The sequence below is a fragment of the Engraulis encrasicolus genome, chromosome 22, assembly GCF_034702125.1.
Source record: "Engraulis encrasicolus isolate BLACKSEA-1 chromosome 22, IST_EnEncr_1.0, whole genome shotgun sequence".
In the NCBI taxonomy this organism is placed as follows: Eukaryota; Metazoa; Chordata; class Actinopteri; order Clupeiformes; family Engraulidae; genus Engraulis; species Engraulis encrasicolus.
The window spans coordinates 21,899,574-21,922,115 of NC_085878.1; the positions used below are offsets into that span (position 1 = coordinate 21,899,574).

The 22,542-nt window shown below is 41.6% G+C and overlaps 1 protein-coding gene across 1 annotated transcript in view; it reads right to left on the bottom strand.

Moving 5' to 3' along the window:
* Window positions 1-19,417, bottom strand: part of muc5.1 (mucin 5.1, oligomeric mucus/gel-forming) — a 33,915-nt gene extending 14,498 nt beyond the window's left edge. Inside the window, exons 1-29 of the mRNA XM_063188945.1 lie at window positions 19,315-19,417; window positions 18,985-19,038; window positions 18,376-18,637; window positions 17,668-17,782; window positions 16,146-16,236; window positions 15,925-16,037; window positions 15,358-15,574; window positions 14,811-14,936; window positions 13,837-13,954; window positions 12,748-12,886; window positions 11,225-11,332; window positions 10,738-10,807; window positions 10,386-10,523; window positions 9,911-10,075; window positions 9,158-9,252; window positions 8,631-8,757; window positions 7,964-8,219; window positions 7,589-7,641; window positions 7,348-7,448; window positions 5,868-6,019; window positions 5,268-5,406; window positions 4,660-4,770; window positions 3,761-3,937; window positions 3,197-3,436; window positions 2,368-2,524; window positions 2,029-2,157; window positions 1,392-1,542; window positions 1,213-1,256; window positions 27-1,109 (exon numbers count right to left, since the gene is read on the bottom strand). Of these exons, the coding sequence (XP_063045015.1) occupies window positions 27-1,109; window positions 1,213-1,256; window positions 1,392-1,542; window positions 2,029-2,157; window positions 2,368-2,524; window positions 3,197-3,436; window positions 3,761-3,937; window positions 4,660-4,770; window positions 5,268-5,406; window positions 5,868-6,019; window positions 7,348-7,448; window positions 7,589-7,641; window positions 7,964-8,219; window positions 8,631-8,757; window positions 9,158-9,252; window positions 9,911-10,075; window positions 10,386-10,523; window positions 10,738-10,807; window positions 11,225-11,332; window positions 12,748-12,886; window positions 13,837-13,954; window positions 14,811-14,936; window positions 15,358-15,574; window positions 15,925-16,037; window positions 16,146-16,236; window positions 17,668-17,782; window positions 18,376-18,637; window positions 18,985-19,038; window positions 19,315-19,393 (4,810 nt within the window). The 5' untranslated portion in view covers window positions 19,394-19,417. The remainder of the gene's footprint in view (window positions 1-26; window positions 1,110-1,212; window positions 1,257-1,391; window positions 1,543-2,028; window positions 2,158-2,367; window positions 2,525-3,196; window positions 3,437-3,760; window positions 3,938-4,659; window positions 4,771-5,267; window positions 5,407-5,867; window positions 6,020-7,347; window positions 7,449-7,588; window positions 7,642-7,963; window positions 8,220-8,630; window positions 8,758-9,157; window positions 9,253-9,910; window positions 10,076-10,385; window positions 10,524-10,737; window positions 10,808-11,224; window positions 11,333-12,747; window positions 12,887-13,836; window positions 13,955-14,810; window positions 14,937-15,357; window positions 15,575-15,924; window positions 16,038-16,145; window positions 16,237-17,667; window positions 17,783-18,375; window positions 18,638-18,984; window positions 19,039-19,314) is intronic.
* Between the last annotated feature and the right edge of the window lie 3,125 nt (window positions 19,418-22,542).

Below are 22,542 nucleotides of genomic sequence, written 5' to 3' on the forward strand. Positions count from 1 at the left end.
GCCGGGAGTAGTAGTACTTGTACCTGGTGTAGTTGTTGGCGTAGTTGTTGGAGTAGTAGTTGATGTAGTTGTAGTAGGCGTAGTGGTTGTAGGTGTAGTCGTTGTTATAGGAAGTGGTGAAGGTGTAGGGCACATTTGTCCGTGACAACACTGTACTCTGATTTCATAATCAAAGCACAACTTTTTCAGGCCTTGGTTTTTGTTCAAGCAAACAAGTCCAACAAACGGGTTGCAAGTGACGTCTTGGCCCAATTCAGAGATTGGTAAATTTGGATACATCTTGGACCTGCACTCTACCTTCACTGGATGACTGCATGAAATACGTCCTGAGCTGATGAGCTGGGAAATGGATTCAGAGTCTCCACCATCAGGGCCAGGTGTTGGTTGTCCAGCATTTATCCAGTCAGACCACTCACAAACACAGCCGGGAGTAGTAGTACTTGTACCTGGTGTAGTTGTTGGCGTTGTTGAGGGAGTTCCTGTGGTAGTGGTTGTAGTTGTAGGTGTAGTGGTTGTAGTGGTTGTAGGTGTAGTCGTTGTAGTTGTTGTAGGAGTAGTCGTTGGTGTAGTTGTCGGTGTTATTGGACATGGCTCATCACAACACTCTACTTTAATCTCATAGTCGAAACAGACTGGGACTGGCCACTGATTTTTGTTTTCACAAATTAGCCCTACTTCTGTGTTGCAGGTCACCTTTTGATCCAATTTTGACAGAGGAACTCCTGGATAGCGGACTGCTTGGCAACTGATGTTTGTTGGTTTTTTACAGATTTTGTAGCCTTTCTTAATGATGTTACTGATAGATTCATTGTCACCTCCGTCCGGACCAAATTGTGGATAATCAACATTTATCCATTCTGACCATGCACATCCACAATTGTGTGGCTTAGTTGTTGGAGTTGGTGTTGTTGTAGATGGTGTCGGCGTTAAGGAGCTGGTGAAGGTAAAAGTTGTGGTGGATGGGGAAGGAGTTGGACATGGATAGATTGACCTAATAACAACCCCATTTTCTCCACAAATGGCTGTAATGCAGCTTCCCAGTCCATCCGTTGTGTTATAAATGGTCTGACCGTAGTAGTACTCCTTATGGTCGTATGTACAGGTGCAAGCTGTAGGTACAACAAAATGATATTTTACATGGGTTTATTTTAATGTTGGCAGAATTAAGATTCAGTATTAATTAATAAATGTGTTTTCAATGAGAATTCTCACCCTTTGAATCGCGAACGCAGTTGATGCCATTTGGAGTGCATTCACTACAGAAAGTAAAATAGTAGCATTTTAGTATCTATTACTGTAATTGTAATCGTAACTGTAATCGTATGCCCTTTTGCTTGTTTGTTTGTTTTTCATTCATTTTCATCATTTTATAGGAATGGAATGGATCATACCATGTAGTACAGTTGGCAGTGGTAGGGACCTTCTGTCCGGAGATGTAGATTCTGCCCTCATCATCATAACATGGACATGTGTCCTTTCGTACACACTTCATGGTGTTTTCGTCAAAGAACGGCTCATCAGCAGGGCACTGTGGGTAGCAGCCTAAGGGTATTGAAAAATATGTATTTGATATGTTTAAATGCCATACATAAAGTTATATAACACTTCACATATTGTATTCTATAAAATATACGCTGTAGGGTTAGGATTGCACTAACTTTGTAGAAATTTAAGGGAATACAAGATTGTGAAATGCCACTAGATTGATGTGATTAAACAGTGAAGAGTCAATGAATTTTCTAAACAGGGTCCATGACGTGAAATGAAAAAACTACAGTACATCTGCAATACTATATTTCTTCTCACCATTCAAATAAAATCACCCAATAGGACGTGAAAACATGAACACCACTTCTAAAAAAATAAGTGAATTGCATAGTCTCCTATTTTTAGCAGTTGAACTGCAATGCAAGTCAGAGCGCCACTGTTTGAAATCCCCAGATATAATTTATCATCTCTTTTATTTGCTTACTTCCTAAACAAATAAATAAACCAAAAATATGAAAAGAAAACGATATAAAAATGTACCTTCCAGGGCCGGTATCTGCTGGGAGCATTGGCCGGTGGGGTTCCTGCAGGTCTTCTGGCATGGAGCTCCACAGGGTTTGTAGTGCCACTCACACTCGCCCGGTGGGTTGTAGTAGTCACAGAAGAGAGCTACAATGAGAGCACATTGCATGAGACATCACCTTTCGGTTTTTGCTGAGATATGACCTGCTTCATCTCTGAACATCATCCTGTCCGAAATCCCCCAAAATCGGAATGTTTTTCAAAAAAATACAATTACAAAAGTTCTCTAAATCAATTCTTGTTCCAATTTCCCAAAATTCATATCTAAGAAGATTTCGCAAGGGAACCGGGACTTACGACAAATGTCCGGACTTCTCCAAGCAACACAGACTCCAGCTTCATTGCAGGCAGCCGCGTAAGCTGCCACTGCTGTGCAGAAGCACTCACAGTCTCCACCGCTATCACAGGCGCACGAGTCACTCACGCAAGCATCGTAAAATGGAGATGGGTCCACCTAGTTGAGATAATACATTAAAACAGAAAATACATTTGAACAGGTACTCGTCATGGAGTTCACCCTTTCATACAGAGCCTCCATTGTAAGGTTGTCACCCACATGATAATGACCATGTTTTAATCTATTACTTAAGACTCATGTCATAGCAATGTTGTCATGATGTACATGCAACTGAGGTATTTTGAAAATAAGAGTCAGATCATGGGCGATCATCCTATCTGCACCAAAAGGCGTCAGCACTTTGTAAGCAACTGGACCTCTTTTGGAGCATGCCAATGTTTCCACTTATCCAAAAGGCTTAGACTTTTCAGCACTGTTCTGATGTTATGGAAAACAGCAGCAAAGAGCTAATGACTTTCGGGTGATAGGTAAAAACAAAGATAATGTAGTAGCCAGGATGAAGCGTTCAAGGCTTCACCAATGCAACAAAACCGAATGAGTTCCTTTAAACCGCCTCTGGAGAATTGACCTCAAGTGCTGCCCCACATGACCACAAGTTAGTAAGTCTTTTCTAACAGCTCTTTTAACCTTTAAGTATTTTTTCTTGCTACTATGGAAGTACATAAAAGCATCACCCCCATTATAACATGTTGGACTGGCCAGTTTCCTATCAAGTAGTTTATGTAATTTTTTGTTTATAGGGTAGAGTGATGGCTGCATTCAGCTTACCTGTGCGTGGCATTTAGCAAAAACTTGACTTATGATAAGGCTGCACTTTTTCTGAGCCCAGGACTTCCTGTAAGGGTTGGCTGTGCAGGGCGTTGGGATCTTTTTCACGTCGGGGCAACTGGGGGAGACCTTCCAGCTGTTCCCAAAGTCCAGGGCCTTTATAGCCTGTCCAAGGTTTCTTGTGCCAAAATCGTTGTTGGCATTTCCATCATAGTTTCCACACAAGCCACAAACATGACCCTGTTAGAATGAGGGATGGAAGATGAAGAATGAAGGAAGTAGGAGGAAAAAAAACCCAAAAGCTCCAATAAGTATCAACTATACTGTACATACATACATACGTGTGTGTGTGTGTGTGTCTGTGTGTGTGTGTGTGTGTGTGTGTGTGTGTGTGTGTGTGTGTGTGTGTGTGTGTGTGTGTGTGTGTGTGTGTGTGTGTGTGTGTGAGAGAGAGAGAGAGAGAGAGAGAGAGAGAGAGAGAGAGAGAGAGAGAGAGAGAGAGAGAGAGAGAGAGAGAGAGAGAGAGAGAGAGAGAGACTCCATATGTTTTGTTAAGATCCTTACCTTATATGATGGACTGAGCTTGATGAACAGACTGGTTCTCCTGTCCCACATGAGGATCAGCCCATTGTTTGCTTCGACCACAAGGTAGATGCCCATGGTGCGGATCTGGTAGGGAACCTCTGGGCCTTGTCTCTTGACCACTTGGTAACCTCCATCGGTCAGTATCAACTCTGTGCCCTGAAAACAATGTTGCAATGTTTTTTTTAATGTGTGTTTCACCAAACTACACGGGAGGGCGTTCTGGGTTCTCTCACGCAACCATTTGCGGCTTGTGAAAGAACCATTTCTGAATGAATCAGCCAATCAGAATCTCATTGTGTGATTTTCTACAGATGGGCGGCATTATGGCTCTTCTTTTACCTGCCATTCTCAGGTGCCTCATGGGTCGAGTTCAATGTTAGTGGCTGAAGTGGCACGTAAGTAAAGACGACGGACAGATTGTTTATCCAATTACAAGCAAGATTTTTTTATAAGGAGCATCATTTGAAAACGTGTTGTTATGGGGGATATCCACATTACATGGTATCGTGAAGACGAAGGTGAAACATACCAGCTGGCGAGAGTCAGGTTATGGGTGGGTCTCTTATCAAGATATTGTTTTGCACCATGTGTACTTTTCAGACTACTTTTAAAGTCTTTTTTTCTTCTCACTTGTAATATTACATTGCATACTTAAATCTTGTCCACCTGTCAGGATGTGTCTTCACCATAGTATTTGGACTTTTTTCTCTGTCTTCTTTTCTCAGAATTTGCCTTACTGTTTGTCTTAATGTTATGTATGCAATGTGTTTTGCCAATGTCCATTATCATGTGTATTATATGTAAGGTAGCCTACTTGGCACCTTAATTTCCCCTTAGGGGATCAATAAAGTAACTCTACTTTGTTCTACCATACTCACCCCCAAAAACATTTTGATGGCTTTGGAACAGGTGGTCCCGGTGTTCCCACAAGGTACATTCTCAGTGATCACTCTAAAGGTCCCATTGGTACTTCCATGTGCACAGTAGTTCTGCAGAAAAAGAAAATAGACTTAATCATCTGATTTGCTGAGTAAAAAACAACAAAAACAACGCAAATCAAGTCAAGTCAAGTCAAGTCAAGTCAATAGAGCGCTACGTGGGAAGACTCTGTCTCTAGGGTTATTGGCTATTAACTACTGATAAGCTAAATCAGGTCTTCAATTTCAATCACCTATATTATATTTTGGTAATTTTAGAGAATTGACTTCCACAGCCCTCTAATTGTCTGTGCTACTGTTCTGTCCAAAATGCACATGATGATTGTAGCGAGTTACACAATAGAAAGTCCCAGGCTAAGCATGACACACACGCACACACACACACGCACACGCACGCACACACACACATACACACACACACACACAGTATGGTTTAAATTACATTTACCATTAATGAACTCAAATGTAAATAAGCTATTTTAGTTTTAGACCTGGGTGTGTCATGCACGACCAAATGTTTTGGCTGCGGCCTCCCTTCAGCTACACACCTCAGTCAGGATGTATTCACAGCTACCATCAAAGTTGAATCTCTTCCCATCAAAGGTGATGTAGTGGCCATCCCCATAGATGGCACAGGTGCCGTGGCACAGGTCTGTTGTGCACTCCCATCTCCTGTCCTTGCAGGTGCTGTTTCAAAAATAGGAGAAGTACTTTAGTACTGTAGTGAGTCATTTTAATTTCCATAAAGCACATTTTAACCCATTGTGTCCTTGAGTGACATATACGCAGCATTCAGGTTCTTGAGATTTGAGCTGTTTTCTTAAAATATGGGTATGTTAGAGCTGAATGAACACTTTAAAGTGAACAATTGAAGGTTCTAGCTTTTAAATGCAAGTTATGTCATGTTTTATGTGCTTCAGATGCTGAGATATTTAGGTTTTAATAGGGTGAGGACACCTTTTCCCAAAAAGGGCTTAGGCTGAAATGGGTTAAAACAGATACTCAAAGGTAATCAAAATGTACGGTATCAGAACCAAACTGAAATTTGCACAAGATTTGTAGCAATAGATATGCAATGTGTACATGTAGATAATATGTGTTAACAACACACATGGGTAATGAACTGCAAAAGAAACATATTATAATACCATTTATTACAGTCCATCTTGATGCTTGCTCCAGGTTTGTACTGATCCCCATTGTGGTAACAGGGGCACTCGTCCTCCTTGATACATCCCCCTTTTCCATCGGAGACCAGACCAGCAGGACACACGCAGCCAGAGGTGCACTCAGAGCTGATCTGTTATAGGGCATCAAACACATTACGGAAATCACAAGTGTGAAGTGAAAGTCCACCTGGGAAACTCCCGTTGTCATTGTGACACAGCACTCCACAGCACACAGTTCTCACTACACACAACGAAATTGCATTTATCCGTCACCCGTGCAATTGGGCAGCCCCTATCAGCACCACAAGATGGCAGGACACAGTACACAGCGGGACAGCACCATGCTCAGAGTACCTCAGTCATGGAGGAGAGTGGGGGAAAGCACTGGTTAATTACTCTACCGACCTGGCAGATACATATGTCGAACCACCAGCCTTTGTGCTGACGCTCTAACCGCTTACCAGAGGTGGAAGAAGTACAGAGGTTGTGTACTTAAGTAAAAGTAGAAGTACCCTGCGAAAAAAATACTCAATTGAAAGTAAAAGTTGTACACCAAAAATGTACTTAAGTAAAAGTCATAAGTGCTAACTTTTAAATGTACTTTCTGAGTACAAAAGTACAAGTATGTCTGCCTACTTGATCCAATAGGAAAAAGTTTCTGCAACGGTTTTCGGTTCTATTTGAACATGACTATGGAGTCCTGTTAATGTTTTTTAAAGTATCTTTTCTGTCTGGGTGTCAGTTAGAAAGAGGGGCTTGGTCCCACCTCCCTGCCTGCAGCTGAGGGTACTCAAATATCCATGAAACACAACAGGAAAACCTAAATGTAACTAGTAACAAAGTCTTCTTCTAGAAATGTAAGGAGTAGAAAGTACAAGTAATTGTCAAAAAAATGTATTGAGTAAAAGTAAAAGTCTGCATTTTTATTTTTACTCAAGTAAGTACAAATTCCAGAAAAAAATACTTAAGTACAGTAACGAAGTACAAATACTTAGTTACGTTCCACCTCTGCCGCTTACCCATGACTGAACCACTTTCCCATGACTGATAAAACATGATGCTGGGAAGAAATGATAACACTATTGAACTGTTAATGGATTTCTATTCTGCTGCTGGAACATGTGTGTATAAGCAAACAGCAAGGATCAAGAAAGTGCATCGTTCAACACGTGGTGTGTCTGGTGTTAAGAGTGGACGACAAACTGTTCCAAGTGAAATAATGTGAGGGGTTACACACTGAGAAGGCCATCCATATCATACGTACTGTATCTACATGGGCAGTTCCGTACGGGGACCCAGGTTCGAGTCCAGCTTGGGTAATTTCCGAACCCTACCCTACCTCTCATTGTGCACACATCCCACTCTTTTCCTGTCCCACTTTTCAATATAAGTCACAGTACTTCAATGTAAGAAAAGCTCATGAATAACGAAAGGAAAAAAAGATGTTTCTAGCACTCACACAGGGCATGTGAAGGGTCTGGCAACTCCTCTGGCACTCTGCGCCTTTGGATGCACTATCAACGCTGGAGCAGTTGAAGTAGACCATGGGGGCCTTGCAAGCTGGTGACAATAAAGAAGTGTGATCATCCTAATATCTTACAGCTCTTATCTTAGACCTTGGTTACATGTATACATATGTTTTTGCATTATTATTTAATGCATTCACATGTTTTGATCCCATTTGCACGGCCACGACTTACTTGTAAGGTGGGTATGTTCTCCCATGCAACTGAGTTTGCCAGCTTTGCATGTGCTTAAAAAGAGAGAAAATGCAATATCGTTACTGTATAGCATTTGAAAAGTCAATCTTAGTAAGAGGCAGATTTTGCTTGGGTCTATGCTTCACTTTCCACAATGTTATATTTAGAGCGTATACATAAATGAATGAATGAATGAATGAATGAATGAATGAATGAATGAATGAATGAATGCATTAATGAATGAATGCATTAATGTTGAAAAAAGGGGTCTATCCCAGAAAAAAAACAGGGTGTGTGGCACCACCACTATCACGGAGACAGCGGCCAATGACAACAACAGTAAGTAGTCCAACAGTAACAGTAACAGTGTCCTACCAGGTGGTGTCGTCCTTGCTGATGACCTCTCCCGGAGGGATGACTTGGCCCTGGTAGTAGCAGGGGCAGCTGGCTGGCGTGACGCACTTGCCTCCCTCGTCCAGGTAGGTTCCCTTGGGGCAGATGCAGCCGTCCACGGGGGCGTAGGCCATGGAGCAGGTGAAGTCGGGCTCGCTGTAGCAGCGGCAAGTGCGGTCGTTGCTTTGAATGTTGTAGGCGTAGACCATGTTGCTGGGGCAGCTATCGGCATATTTCCCTATAGAGAAGACCGATTTTTGTTATTTTGGTATGATTATAACTTGTGATATACCGGCAGATTTGTGTATCCTGAAAAGATTGAAGGGAGTTGCATTTGCTCTCACTGGAGGCATCCATTGTGTGTGTGTGTGTGTGTGTGTGTGTGTGTGTGTGTGTGTGTGTGTGTGTGTGTGTGTGTGTGTGTGTGTGTGTGTGTGTGTGTGTGTACAGCTGAGATCCTACAATGATGGGTGCCCCAAGCAACACCTCCTCAATTGCAGTCGGCCTGCCCCTAGTGCCGGCCTCTGTGTGTGTATGTGTGTGTGTGTGTGTGTGTGTGTGTGTGTGTGTGTGTGTGTGTGTGTGTGTGTGTGTGTGTGTGTGTGTGTGTGTGTTTCATCTACGGTTTACAGGTTGTGTTGCCACTCACTGCAGGCGGTGTCTCTCCATCCGTTCAGCTGGACGCCTTTGGCTGCACACGCATGCACGTAGGAGGAGAGGGCAGCACACATGCAGTCCTCACTCTTCTCACAGTTACAGCTGTCATACATGCAGTTCTACAGAAATGGGCAACATATTGAAATGAAAATGCATACATTTATCAAATGCATTTCCCAAGACCACAGATGCTAGCTAGTTAGCAACTTCTGGAGCCTAGTGTAACACAATTTCATATCCTCCATGCAATGTCAGGTTATAGAGAAGTATTTGACAATAAAGTACACTTGAGAACAAATTGAAAATACAGTTGTTAAAAGTACAATTTTAATGCAATATGTGAATGTATAGCCTACAAATGAATATAGATAAATGGTTTTAGAGGGGGATTATTTTTGACCATTTCCATTGAGGGGGGATGATAGTTGACCATTTTCATTGTAGGGGGGATGGCATCCCCCCTCATCCCCCCACAACTCAAGCCCTGGGTGTAAGAGGATTGGGGCACAGTGTACTGACCTCTTTGTAGACGTCTGGGTTGATTATGCTGTGGCATGGGGCAAAAACCTCATTGGGATCAGTGAGCAGGCCACACCACTTCTGGGCATACTTCTCTGAAATGAAAAAAGAAAAAGACAACAAGAACATCAGTAGACTTCTTGCCATCGCTCTTGGCCTCCATAGTCAGTGCTGCACTGGGGGAGAAATAGGGCCGGGGCACTTTTGGCTTAAAGGCCCCCCCTCCATAAATACAGTAGCAGCGCAGAACTGACTCACCGGTGGGCCCTGCACCCTCCTGGGCCCCTATTTTCAGAAATGTAAAAAAATATATATTTCTGAAAATAGGGGCCCACGAGAGTGCAGGGCCCAGCAGGAAATGCCCGATATGCCAGATGGCCAGTCCAGCCCTGTTCATATTGAACATGCACTGTTTTGTGCACTGATTTGTCACCAGAGGTAGAAACAGGAAGGATATTGGTGGTCTTATGCACCCTCCCATGGCTGCAGTGCCCTGAGAGTAGCGTCTAAACCCACACCGCTCCAAGGTACTGTACCCTGAACCTAAAAAGCAGTTGGAAGTTTGAGTAAAAGAATCTCCCAAAGTGTAAGATAATGTATTGTGATAACAATGCTTGTACACAACTTCCCCACCGACACTGAGGCTGTAGGGGCTGGTGTGCATAAACGCTTCAGCTAAATGTAATGTAACATAATGTAATGCAGTGTAATGTAAAGTAATGTAATGCATTGTGATGTAATATGTCTCTCTACCGTTGTCGACACTGAGGCTGCAGGGGTTGCTCAGGCTGCTGGTGACGTCGGGGCAGTTAGAGCGGGCCTTCCAGGTGTTGGCGAAGGGGGCGGCCGTGCCCGAAATGATGCCACTCATCGTCAGGAAGTCATCCGCCTGGACATCATTGAAGTTTCCACACAGACCTGCAAGAGCAGCACAGGACACAAGCACACACACACACACACACACACACACACACACACACACACACACACACACACACACACACAGTAGAAGCAGACAAAGTTACTTGCCGTCACTTTTGGGGGCTTGGCTATTCCAAGAACATGGTTGAGTGTTAAACCTGAGAACTGAGCCAGGTTCTTGGAATAACTGTGCAAAAGTATACAAGGTCAGGAGAGTAACCTGTGCAGGATTAGCTTTAGCTACGTATTCTTTTTCAAAAGTCACAGTTGAACGTTCATGTGTATATAGTGTAACATGGGCACATACCGCACAGCTTCTGCTTGTACTGGGGCCCTGCGGTGATGAACACCTGCATGATGGGGGAGAGCTGGATCTCCAACTGAATGCCGGACACGGTCTGAACCACGATGAAAAAGGTTGAGGCCTCGACGATCTCAACACCGGCTGTAAGGATGATCAAAGAAATACCAGATTATGGATGCATTGCCAAAGAACATGAGCAATAACACCAGCAAATAATAATATTAACTATAATAAAATCATTCGATATTCAGTAAAGGTTAACAATCACAGTTTAACATATGATAATAACACAAATCATGAAAAGTTTCAGTTGTTGAAGCCATGGTATTGCAGTGCATGGCAACATCCACGTTACCTGTGGAGAGGGGCAACTGGGAGTAGATCCTGTTAACAAACACCTTCCCATTGGCCTGGATGTTTATCACCTGCATAACAAAGTCAAATAAATCTAAATTAATACATTTTAATAAACAAAGAACATCTAAGGGTTCTAATAATTCAGGAAATAATTACTGTGACTTGTGGAAAAAACAAGCCATTTGTAGATGTCGTTTTAAGTAGTGTATTGAGTGGTTTGTGAATAAAAAATTCAAATAAAAAAGTTGAAAAGTCTAATATCGAATACAATACAAATACAATACAATAATACAATATTAGTCTAATATGTAATATATAACATTAGCCGAGAAATAAAATAAAATGTCATCAGTTGAAACTGGGTGATGAGGGGGTTCCACAAGGTCAGAAGCATTACTCTAAAATAGCACTTAAATCTTGTATTGAAATAGTAAAGAAGTGCTTAATACATCAAAAGGTTAGATGTCTGAGTAGGTCAAACTCACCGTGTTGTCAGACACAGCCAGTGTCACAGCCTTTAAACAGGTTTCTGTTTCAGTCAAGCCACATTTAACGATATCTCCAAGAACTGTGAAGTCTGTCCCACCACATGGCTGTAAATACAAGTATTAAAAAATAACAAAATATTAGAGCTCCTCTATACATGTTAGCCTACATCAAATGACCCCGGTTCTTTCAAATAGTACTCAGACAACAACAAGGTAAATCTGAAACACACACAAATAATTTCAGAAGGAACTGTAAAAGAAGTTAAAAAAAGGAAATAAAAGATAGAGCGGAAACATTTTAAACACATTCCGGAACAAATGTAGAAGTCAACCAAGAACAGGACGTGAAGAAATTTGACCTCCAAGTACCATAAGCTGCTGTACAATTTAACCTAAATGAACAACTGAAACAACAGCATCGGATGAATAATAAAGGTTGAAAAGTTGTTATGGATGAAAGTTGGGAACAAGCGTCTTTTTATGTAATGGAAGGAAAATGAAAAATAAGATGGAAGAAGGGAGAAGTTCCTTCATGCAAAGAGGTACACTGACAGACAGCTGTGTGTGTGTGTGTGTGTGTGTGTGTGTGTGTGTGTGTGTGTGTGTGTGTGTGTGTGTGTGTGTGTGTGTGTGTGTGTGTGTGTGCGTGTGCGCGTGTGCGCGTGTGCGTGTGTGCGTGGTGTGCATGTGTGGGAGGAGGTTGGTTTAAGAACAACACTGTGATGACAAAAAAAGATGAAGTCCTCTATGGACTTCTAATGAACAAGACTGACGAAAGCTGAACAGATGTTTTGTGATAATCAAAGCATGGAGGAAAGTGGATGCTGTATAAGGCATGGAAATGACAACATACGTGTATGACAAATGAGGTCACAGAATCACCACAAGGACTGGCCAAGGTGGTTATTTATGAAGAAGATGAAGGGCAGAAGAGGGAAGTGAACCTCACATGGATATGCAAATGTAAGAAGATTATGAAGAGAGGAAGTCAGGCGAAAATAACTGTAACTTATGACAGGGAAAGATTAGAGATTGCCCGCTGTCACTCAAGAAAGATGCAAGAAAGATGAAACCTGTGAACACAGGCTATATGTAGAATGATGTTCAAGTAATGAACTAAATTAACATAAGAATAAGTAAGGGAGTACTTACGACATCAGTAAGTAATAAGCAAGTAAGTAAATAACTAAGTACGTACGTAAGCAAGTAAAGGATGTACGTGTAAGTGTGTTTGCCTAGTATTGTCTAGTGTGTACAGAAATGTGAACAGAATTCACTTCTATTTTCATTTTGAAAGACCTGAATAAAATGCTGGGAAAGCAACAAATATGGATACTTACTGTATCTTGACTGATACTGAGCAGCTAAGTGCTGTGGGGTAACTTACATTACTGCATACACACAGTAAAACAACAAAATATAGCCTCATTCTTCTTGTATGTTTCAATTGGCATTGCTGAAACATATATGAACGAGTATAAAAGAAAAAGGACTGTGGTGAGATGTGACAGGAATCTGACCTTAGTGAGCAGGTATGAGCAGTCACCATGGAAGGTGTAGTCCATGCCATCATAGGTGATGATGTGAGAGCCCCCCTCCACCGAGCAGGTTGCTGGGCAGTCCCCTGCTTTGCAAGTCCACACTCCTGAACCACACGTGCTGGTGGAGAGATTACATTACATTACATTACATTACACTGAGCTGACGCTTTTTAGACAAAGTGACTTACAGTCATTTACAGGATTTTAGGTTAGGTGCCTCCCTGAGGTAGGGAGTGGAAGGGTGGGATTCGAACTTGCAACACTCTGATCTTAATTCAGATTCAGATTCAGGTTCATATTACTTTATTAGTCCCATGAAGGGCAATTCAGTTTGCGGTCCCAGTCTCCATCAGTCAATGAATAGATAGTATAAATAAAAAGAGTAGAAAATGAAATACAAAACCTAAAGGAAACAAAAAACAATAAATAATAAATAGGACACAAAAAACATACACATTTTAACACATACATTCAAACACCCTGTCCTGTCAGTGATGAGCAGCCCTCAGTAAATTAAATGGTCAGTAATGAACTCTACCCCTACAACCTTGTTTAATAATCTAATGGTTGTAGGGATGAAAGATCCAGAGTAACGCTTTGTTTTTGTCCTGACAGAATAATAGCGCCTCCCAGAGGGCATTAATGAAAATTCACCACTTAAAACATGGTCAGGTTGACTAGCGATACTTTTAGCCTTTTGGACTGCCTGTTTGTTGAACAGAGCACTCAGACTTAAGTCCATCTCCTTAACCATTATGCCACGGCTGCCCCAGATACAGCACAACACAGGCCAAATTATTGTTGATCAGTCAATAGTGCAATATGCAGAGACACAGTGGCACGCTATGTGAAGAAAATTTTCCAATTATCATTATTTTAAAGTTGGTTTTACAGCTGGGGTTCTCACTCTAAGCTCAAGAAATTATTCTATTTCATTTCTCCACAGCGATCCTCCAAAATTTTATAGAACCGTGGTTATATGCATAACCCTCCTTTTGTTTTATGGAAACAAAACAAAACAGAAGAAAAACACACAAACAGTGAGTAAAACATGTGGTCTTGTCTCACCAGTTTTCACAGCTGCTGGAATAAGACTCTCCTGGTTGATAGATCTTTCCATTCATGACGCAAGAGCACTCAGCCAAACTGATGCATCCCTTCCCAGTGACATCATCAATCACGGTACCTGGTGAGTGAGTGAATGAATGAATGAATGAATGAATGAATGAATGAATGAATGAATGAATGAAACATTTTTTTTACATTCTCAGTTCTTGTATTAAAATAAATACATGACAAAGTTCTATACAAACCACACCACATACTTAATTTACTTAAAGGGACACTGTGCAGGAAATGGTCAAAAAAGGTACATGTAACTACGCTGCTCATTGAAACTAGGCTTCCTATTGCCAAATTTGATCTTTACATGAAAGTTTACTAAGTAATAAACAAACATTTTCTAGTATGGTCCAAGTACAGTCATTTTTGCAGCTAAAAATAATTGCAAAAGAATTGCACTTTTCCTACATGAAAAGGGGGGTCTTCTCCATGGTCCGCCATTTTGAATTTCCAAAAATAGCCATTTTTAGCTGCAAAAATGACTCTACTTGGACCATACTAAAACATATTTGTTTATTACTTAGTAAACTTTCATGTAAATATCAAATTTGGTGATAGCCAACCCAGTTTCAATGAGCAGCATAGTTGCAGTACCTTTCTCGACCAGTTCCTGCACAGTGTCCCTTTAAGTTATTGAGCAACTCTATGTACAGTATGCATCAATCAATAGGACCACATAGATGCAGAGCTTCAGCACATGTACATAAATCACATGTTTCTGTGCATCAGAAACATATCAGATATTCACAACCTGACTGTCTGTAAATTGTGTGTGTGTGTGTGTGTGTGTGTGTGTGTGTGTGTGTGTGTGTGTGTGTGTGTGTGTGTGTGTGTGTGTGTGTGTGTGTGTGTGTGTGTGTGTGTGTGTGTGTATACATGTATCCATGTATATGTATTTTTGTATATGTGTGTGTGTTTACCTTGTGGGCAGAAGCATCCATCCAGACAGTGCTCCTCACACACCTGTCCCCTGTCAGGGTTTGAACAGGTGTCCATGCATGGACTTCCACACTCCTGGTAAACCATGTTGTCGGGGCAGGTCTTAGCTGGAGAGAGAAAACATGGGGATGCATTTTTATGCGTCTGCGTTTGCGTATGCGTATGCATTTTATTTTGTCTCCTGTAAATCTTGTTGATGTGTTGTATTTTGTGGTATCTTTTAAGAGACAGAGAGAGAGAGAGAGAGAGAGAGAGAGAGAGAGAGAGAGAGAGAGAGAGAGAGAGAGAGAGAGAGAGAGAGAGAGAGAGAGAGAGAGAGTGCTGAGTGTGTGTGTGTGTGTGTGTGTGTGTGAGAGAGAGAGAGAGAGAGAGAGAGAGAGAGAGAGAGAGAGAGAGAGAGAGAGAATGTGCGTCCGTATGTTTGTGTGAGAGAGACACTGTGTATGAGTAAGTTAGTGAGAGAGAGAGAGAGAGAGAGAGAGAGAGAGAGAGAGAGAGAGAGAGAGTCTATAAGTGGGGGACACTTACGGCAGAACTGCGGAGATCTCCACTCCCCGGGCTTTCCCCCAGCGTGGATGCACTGGCGTGAGAACTCAGCCAGGGTGCTGCACAGGCAGAAGAAGTCTGAGGCGTTCTGGCACTGGCACATGTCCTCCACACAGGCCTGGACGTATGGCTCAATGTCCACCACATCACCACAGGCCTTCAAGGCCGGGCTGGAAAGCAGCTGTTCACATGCCACCGTCTAATGGCCGAACAGGAAATACAAAACAACACAACGAAACAATTACAAACAGAGCAGGCGGAACAAAAAAAACATAATACACCTATGTTCGTTTTATACGACATATTTAACTTCGATATGTATGCCTAAAAGGTCATATACCGTGTCTGTTTTATGCAACATATTTAACAGATTTTCGCCTGTGTACTGTATATAATGTTATTAGTCACTGTTTTTTTGTATCCATTATTGGGCATAAAGACAGTTGTTGACATGTTACTGTTTATTATTTTATGCATTAATGATTTAATTAATTCATCAATATTGGCCTGTATTATTAAATAATACATCGCTAGTAGTGATTGCCTTACAAAATCAGAGCATTTCTGCGCAGGTTCTGGTTGAGGTTTTTCATTACAGCTTTCAGTTGGGCCATCCATCTTCCAGATGTCTCCATAGTCAACATTTGAAATTTTTGCACCAGCTGCATGGGGGTAAATATATAAAATTACGCAATGCACACTACAAACTGCATCATGTCCTAATTTCAATTACTATTCTTTTAATAATCATAATAATAAACAATTCTTACCACTTGTGACAAATTCGTTGTATGTCTTGACACCATTGAAGTCTCCACACAAGCCACAAGTTTGGTTTGCATACTTTTTGTCCAGCTCCACCTGCAAAGACCATGCATCCAAGTGAGTTCAGTAAGTTGGGTTGTACATGAAAAATAATGTTACTGTATAAACTGAAAATAACTAGACTGCCTGTGCAGTCGCCTTCGACTGCTTAAGGTATATCCCCGAAACGCGACGCTTCCAGTCCCCCATCATTCCTACCACTCCCGTCCACCATTTCGTAAACGTATATACAGACGTGACATGACGCGCATAGGCTTAAAACCAAACGACTATTGTGAAAATGAAGCAAAAAATGGGGCAAATGGTAATACTGTTTTAATGGTTCAGTGGATATACCACATTAGGTACAGTGTAATAACCAGTGTAACAATATTTAATACAATGTAATTTTTTTACTTACATCATATGTTTGTGCGTAAGTGGTATTACATGGTATTGCATATTGTTACACTGGTATTACACTATATTACATGGTATTGCATACTGTTACACTCGTTACTACACTGTACCTGATATTGCATATTGTTACACTGGTATTACACTAGTATTAAATGGTATTAAATATTGTTACATTGGTTATTACACTGTACCTAATATGGTAGATTCACTGAAATGGTGAACCATTAAAATAATGTGTTACCGGGCAAATCAATCCACCCAGTCAGAAGTTATGTGCCAAATGAAAATTCCGCCATTTTGAAAGTGTTGTCTTCCAAACTCGAATCAGTTCATGAACCTACCCTAGAGCATTCACACACAAAATCTGGGACAAATCCATCCAACCGGTCAGTAGTTATGGGCCAAACAATAATTCGGCCATCTTGAATTCAGCCATCTTGAAAGTGTTGACCTCCAAACTCGAATCAGTTCATGAACCTACCCTAGAGCATTCACACACCAAATCTGGGACAAATCCATCCACCAGGTCAGAAGTTATGGACCAAACAAAAATTCGGCCATCTTGAATTCAGCCATCTTGAAAGTGTTGACCTCCCAACTCGACTCAGTTCATGAACCTACCCTAGAGCATTCACACACCAAATCTGGGACAAATCCATCCACCCGGTCAGAAGTTATGGACCAAACAAAAATTCGGCCATCTTGAATTCAGCCATTTTGAAAGTGTTGACCTCCAAACTCGAATCAGTTCATGAACCTGTCCTGGAGCATTCACCCAAAAAATCTGGGACAAATCCAAACATCCGTTCAAAAGTTATCGCGTTAACACGAAAGACCTTACGCGGCGGACGCGGCGGCGGACGCGGCGGACGCGGACGCGGCGGCGGCGCACGCAAAACCATTACATCCCCGACGCTCCGCGTTTCGGGGATATAATAACAGTCAATGATGGTGAAAAGTTAAGAAGTATTATAAGCCTGGTGAAGGTTATTTGCTTATACTACAGTATGTTGTATGACAGACATCCTAGTGGAGGTTTTATATGAGGTGGTGACTGTGGTCCCATACCATGAAGGCGTCATTCTCATCCCAGGCGGCCAAGAGCCCCAGCTTTGCCTTGATGGCAATGTAGGATGCTGTCTTCTCAATGAAAACCCCACCTTCACCGAATGGCAGTGTCACACTGCAAAAAAAAAAGAAATGCACGAAAAGGATCAACGAACGCTGTGTGATGATTTCATCCATTCATAGAAATCTCCTGTCCACCAGACTTCTCATTGTACATTTTAGTTTGGAACTCCTGAGTTCCTAATCCTATGAACTTACACCCAACCATATTACAGTATATACAGTGTACAATTTAATACTACATTAATCACTGTTCTGGGAATACACAAACCTCTCCATTAACACCAACGGATAGAATGGAAACTCAATTACTAACTAGCTTTGCTAAATGCATTCAATGTTACCCATTACATATACTGTCTGACATATTACAGTAATCAGTAAGTGAAGGATTCTTGCACACCTCCTTGGTCAGGTGTGTAGGAGTGGAACCCTTGGGTCACTCTACAACTTTAAAGCAAAGGAAGCTCCCGCACACTGTTCACATTTGCATGGTCGCAGGAAACCATGCAAATGTGAACAGTGTGCGGGAGCTTTCTTTGCTTTAATATTACAGAAATCAGAAATGATTTAACAGATCATGTAAAAGATTCATATGGTCAGATTGATTGAAGAAGAACTGAAGCACTGAGACACTGTATCACGTACATCTTCCCATTGACGGAGACGGATCCCTTGGCCAGCACCACCGCATTGCCCTCGAGCTTCATGGTGATTGTGCTGATGGTGGGCTCTCCGTCCACATCCTCGCGCCTCAGCTGGATGTTGAAGTCTTCGTAGCTGCTCTTACACTGAGACGTCAGGATGTAGTTGCAGTCGGACGGCAGCTGGAAGATGTCTCCGTCAAAGGTCTTGAAGTGGTAGTTGCCCCATGTGCTGCAGACCTGATCGTTGTGCACAGGACTCGCTCCTAATGGGAGAGGATATATTGTGAGTGTGGAAAGCAAGTCTATGAAGTACTGCAAACTTTGTTAGAAACCATTGTTATTCATATTTTAGGTATTCACAGTGCAATGGCAGAATGTTTCACCTATTCACAAAGCAATGCCAGACATTAATCATTAAACATGTGCATTATTTTGGTAAAATATTCTATTTTGCTTTGCCACACGCACAGACAGACAGATTACACATACATTTATAAACAAACCTGGATGACAGCTTTGGCTAATAGATTTTAGGATGCACATGTCATGTGTCAACCAGGTATGCTCAAAGTTTTAACATCCTCTCTGACGTAAGACATATTGACTGTACCTGCAAGCATTTGTATCTTTGCCATTGTTGGAATCACATTAACCTTTGTTGGACCTGCAAGAGTCAAATAGACTTCATGAGTTGTGCAATCATGATTCTTTTGAGAGAAAATCCCATGGCCGTACATGAAAGATTACCATAGCATTAATCATATTCTCAAACACCGCCGCGTGAGCACAATAAAAGAGGGCAGAGCAGGCCAGGAGAAAAAAGGCATCCTTAACTCCCCATGGTAACTGCTACAGGAAGAAATACTCTGTACAACCAACCCACCCACCCCTTTTCCTTGTCAAGCCAGTCACGCAAGGATCACCGTCACAGCCACTGTACCTGTTTCTGAGGTAGTTTGTCCAATGATTACCGCCATCCATACCAGCACCCATACGGGTGTCACCTTAGAGGTCCCCATTGTGGTCCTGTGGCTAGAGCGCTACACCACAGTTGTCTTTGTGAAGGAGCACACGGTCGGGCTCTGGACTTTATACTAGCAGCCTTTGTGGAGTTACTGCTGGGGAAGGTGTGGCAGATAGGGCTGAACCATCCCAAACTAGTGTGGCAGCCATTGAAACCCAGTCAAGGGCACTCAAGCAGCTGGCTTGGTTCGTCTGTGTTTTGCTGTTTTGATATTTGGAATTAAGACCTTAACATTATTTAATGGGTGAATTTAGACTATAGACGTTTTATAAAATAGATATTTATGCATAATATTCCGTTTCCCGTTATGGAATGTGATACTGTGTCATTTTGTTTGTCTTGTTTTGACTCATGCCTTGCGCTCACACAGCTGCATTGGGGTGTTACTTTTTCCATTTGATTAATCACTTATTAACTTCATTTGCCAGGCACTAATGTGCCGTGCTGTATTGTTTTCTTATCTCAATAATTACTGCCTTATAATAGGCCAAATCTTTGACTCATGAGGGATGAATACCTCACTGCGTTGGCGTATTGTGAAAGAAGACCTGCTCATTGTTTCAGTACCTACATCATTCTAACTGGGTGGTGCACGGCGTGGTACCTCCGGGAATCTTTGGAGGTTTCCGCTGTGGGGGAACCTCTAAAAATGTTTAGTAAAAAAGCTGCACTCTAGGGTGTAATTCTTGCAGTTTTAATCTACTGGGTTAGCATGACAGACAGACGTTTCGGCCTCAGCCTTCTTCAACGTCTTTTAGGTTTAGGCCGAAACGTCTGTCTGTCATGCTAACCCAGTAGATTAAAACTGCAAGAATTACACCCGAGAGTGCGGCTTTTTTACTAAACATGATCTTTGCTGTTTGCTCGCACCCTAAGTCCTTGTAAGAAACTGTTGGGAGTTGAGCACACTTTCTAAAAAAAGACTGGAACCTCTAAAAAGCCATTTACACATATTTCTGAAAATGCATTGTTTTCTTTTACTTCTCTTTCTTTTCTTTTGTCTATGCTGTACAGTATATCTAATATTGGGCCTGGAGCCTGTAATACATTTTATATATAATCCCGCTAATTGGACACTGCAGAAAGACATACAGTATTGCAAAAGAATAACCTGGCGGGAACATCAAAAGCCCTCTGTGGTTCCACAGCTCATTAATATGGCTCACAGTGCTTGTACCTGAGAGGATCTTACAGCATCTCACTGCTGACACCATTTTGTTCAACCCAGGTCTGTGAGGGACCCATCATGCACTTTTTCAACCGCTAAGTCAAAGAGCCAGGGTAAAATCCTACATGTTATAATACGGCTTTACCCAAGCGGAGCAGAGATTCCCCACCTGAATGCAAACCTGGGCCTGCTAGGGTACCAAACTGGGGCTCTGGTGAACGTTACACCAAACAGTCAGGCTTGTTGGGGTAACAATCAGAAACACACATCTGTACAACTGATGGTCATGCCATCACACTGCCCTCACCCTCAGGAAGAAAAAAAACCCTTACACTTCACACTCAGGGTGACCCTCAAGTAATATCCATTACTTCTCCCATCCAGGATGCCCCACCCATTGATGTATCACTATGGTTCCTCCATGTATCCTGGGGTTCCCCCACGTACGGCTCATGCAGCACCTCCAATGGCCTCACAGCAAGCTATCCCACTACTGACACCACATGCAGGCCTAGAGATGACCTACCTGGCTTTCAACCCCTGGCCTCCTGTCGTGGGGTACCAAACTAGGGTGCTCTGACCACTAAACCAAAGAGCCACTGACAGTAAAACACACCCATAACCCTAGTAATGGCCATCGCAAAGGCAATTATTGCTTATTAAAGAGAGGTTTTGACATACGGTAATTATGAAAAGTGACTGTACATTTCATCAGCTTTGTTGAAAGTTTTTTAAACATGGACATACTTTTTAAAATTCCATTGTCAATGACATATAAGTGTTTCAGAATTAATTAATATGATTTATATTTGGTTTATTTGGTTAAATTGCCTATTGCATACTACAATGTATGGCTTTGCCTTTGATGAACGTGCCATCAGTTTGATTTATATGAGGATAAATACAGTTACAACATCCTATATTTAGCACAAGCTTTTCATATTTGTTTATCCTGTTGCTTTGTTTTATCTCCTATTAATGTAGGTGTGTTGATGTAGGAATCAATATTCAATCCATCAGAAAGTTAGACAGGGTGATAGCACAATAAGATCTCCACCAAGATTCAGTATCCTGAATCATAATGATTTAGATTCCACAGTAACGGAAAGCAAGCCAAATGGCACACAGAGAATGTACCTCTTTATACATGTATGATTTAATGTACTTCGTTTTATAAGCTTACTGCATGCATATTTTTCTCAATGGAAATAATAAATGACAAATCACTAAGAGATTTTTTATTGAACTTGTTATTTTTGGTCACATGTAACCTCAGTGACAAATGAATAATCAAGGGAGAATGGTGTAGCGGTAATTAATTGCAATAGTGTATTATAGTGTATGTACTGTATCTCTATTGTATTAACCACTATATGGCCTACTGTGTAGGCCTATCCTTTAAAGGAACAGTCCACTCTTTTTTGATTTTCACATATTTGCAGTATTTCCCAGCATTATTCATGAATGTGCATATCATTTTCGTCTATGTGTTTCCATTGCCTCGTTTAACAGTATAGCCAAATTAAGCGCAGCAATGCAAGTCTATGGTGGCAAACAAAACATCATCAAATGTTCTTATTAAGTACTTTAAAATGAATGTAACATTCAACAGAGTGCAAATCAGGTCAGATCAATATTCTTATTTTATTTTATTTATATCTATTTATATATGTTTACCTTTTTATATGGTAGATGCAATAAAGAATGTGGGAGCATAGGGAGCAAAGAGAGATGAGGTAGGTTTGGAAAACGACCCGGGCCAGATTCAAACTTGGGTCTCATCTCTGGATGGCCATGCAAGCCCAAGTTCCATCTTTTTCAAACAAAGGAGTAATTCCTCGCGCTTCTGCTTCATCATCTGGTGCATCGACGGAAGAGAGGCAGGAAATCTTCACTTGAGAGACCACACCGGAGCAGCACTGATGAAAATCTTTTTGTCTTTATTATTCAAGTGCACAACATGAGAATTTCATCTG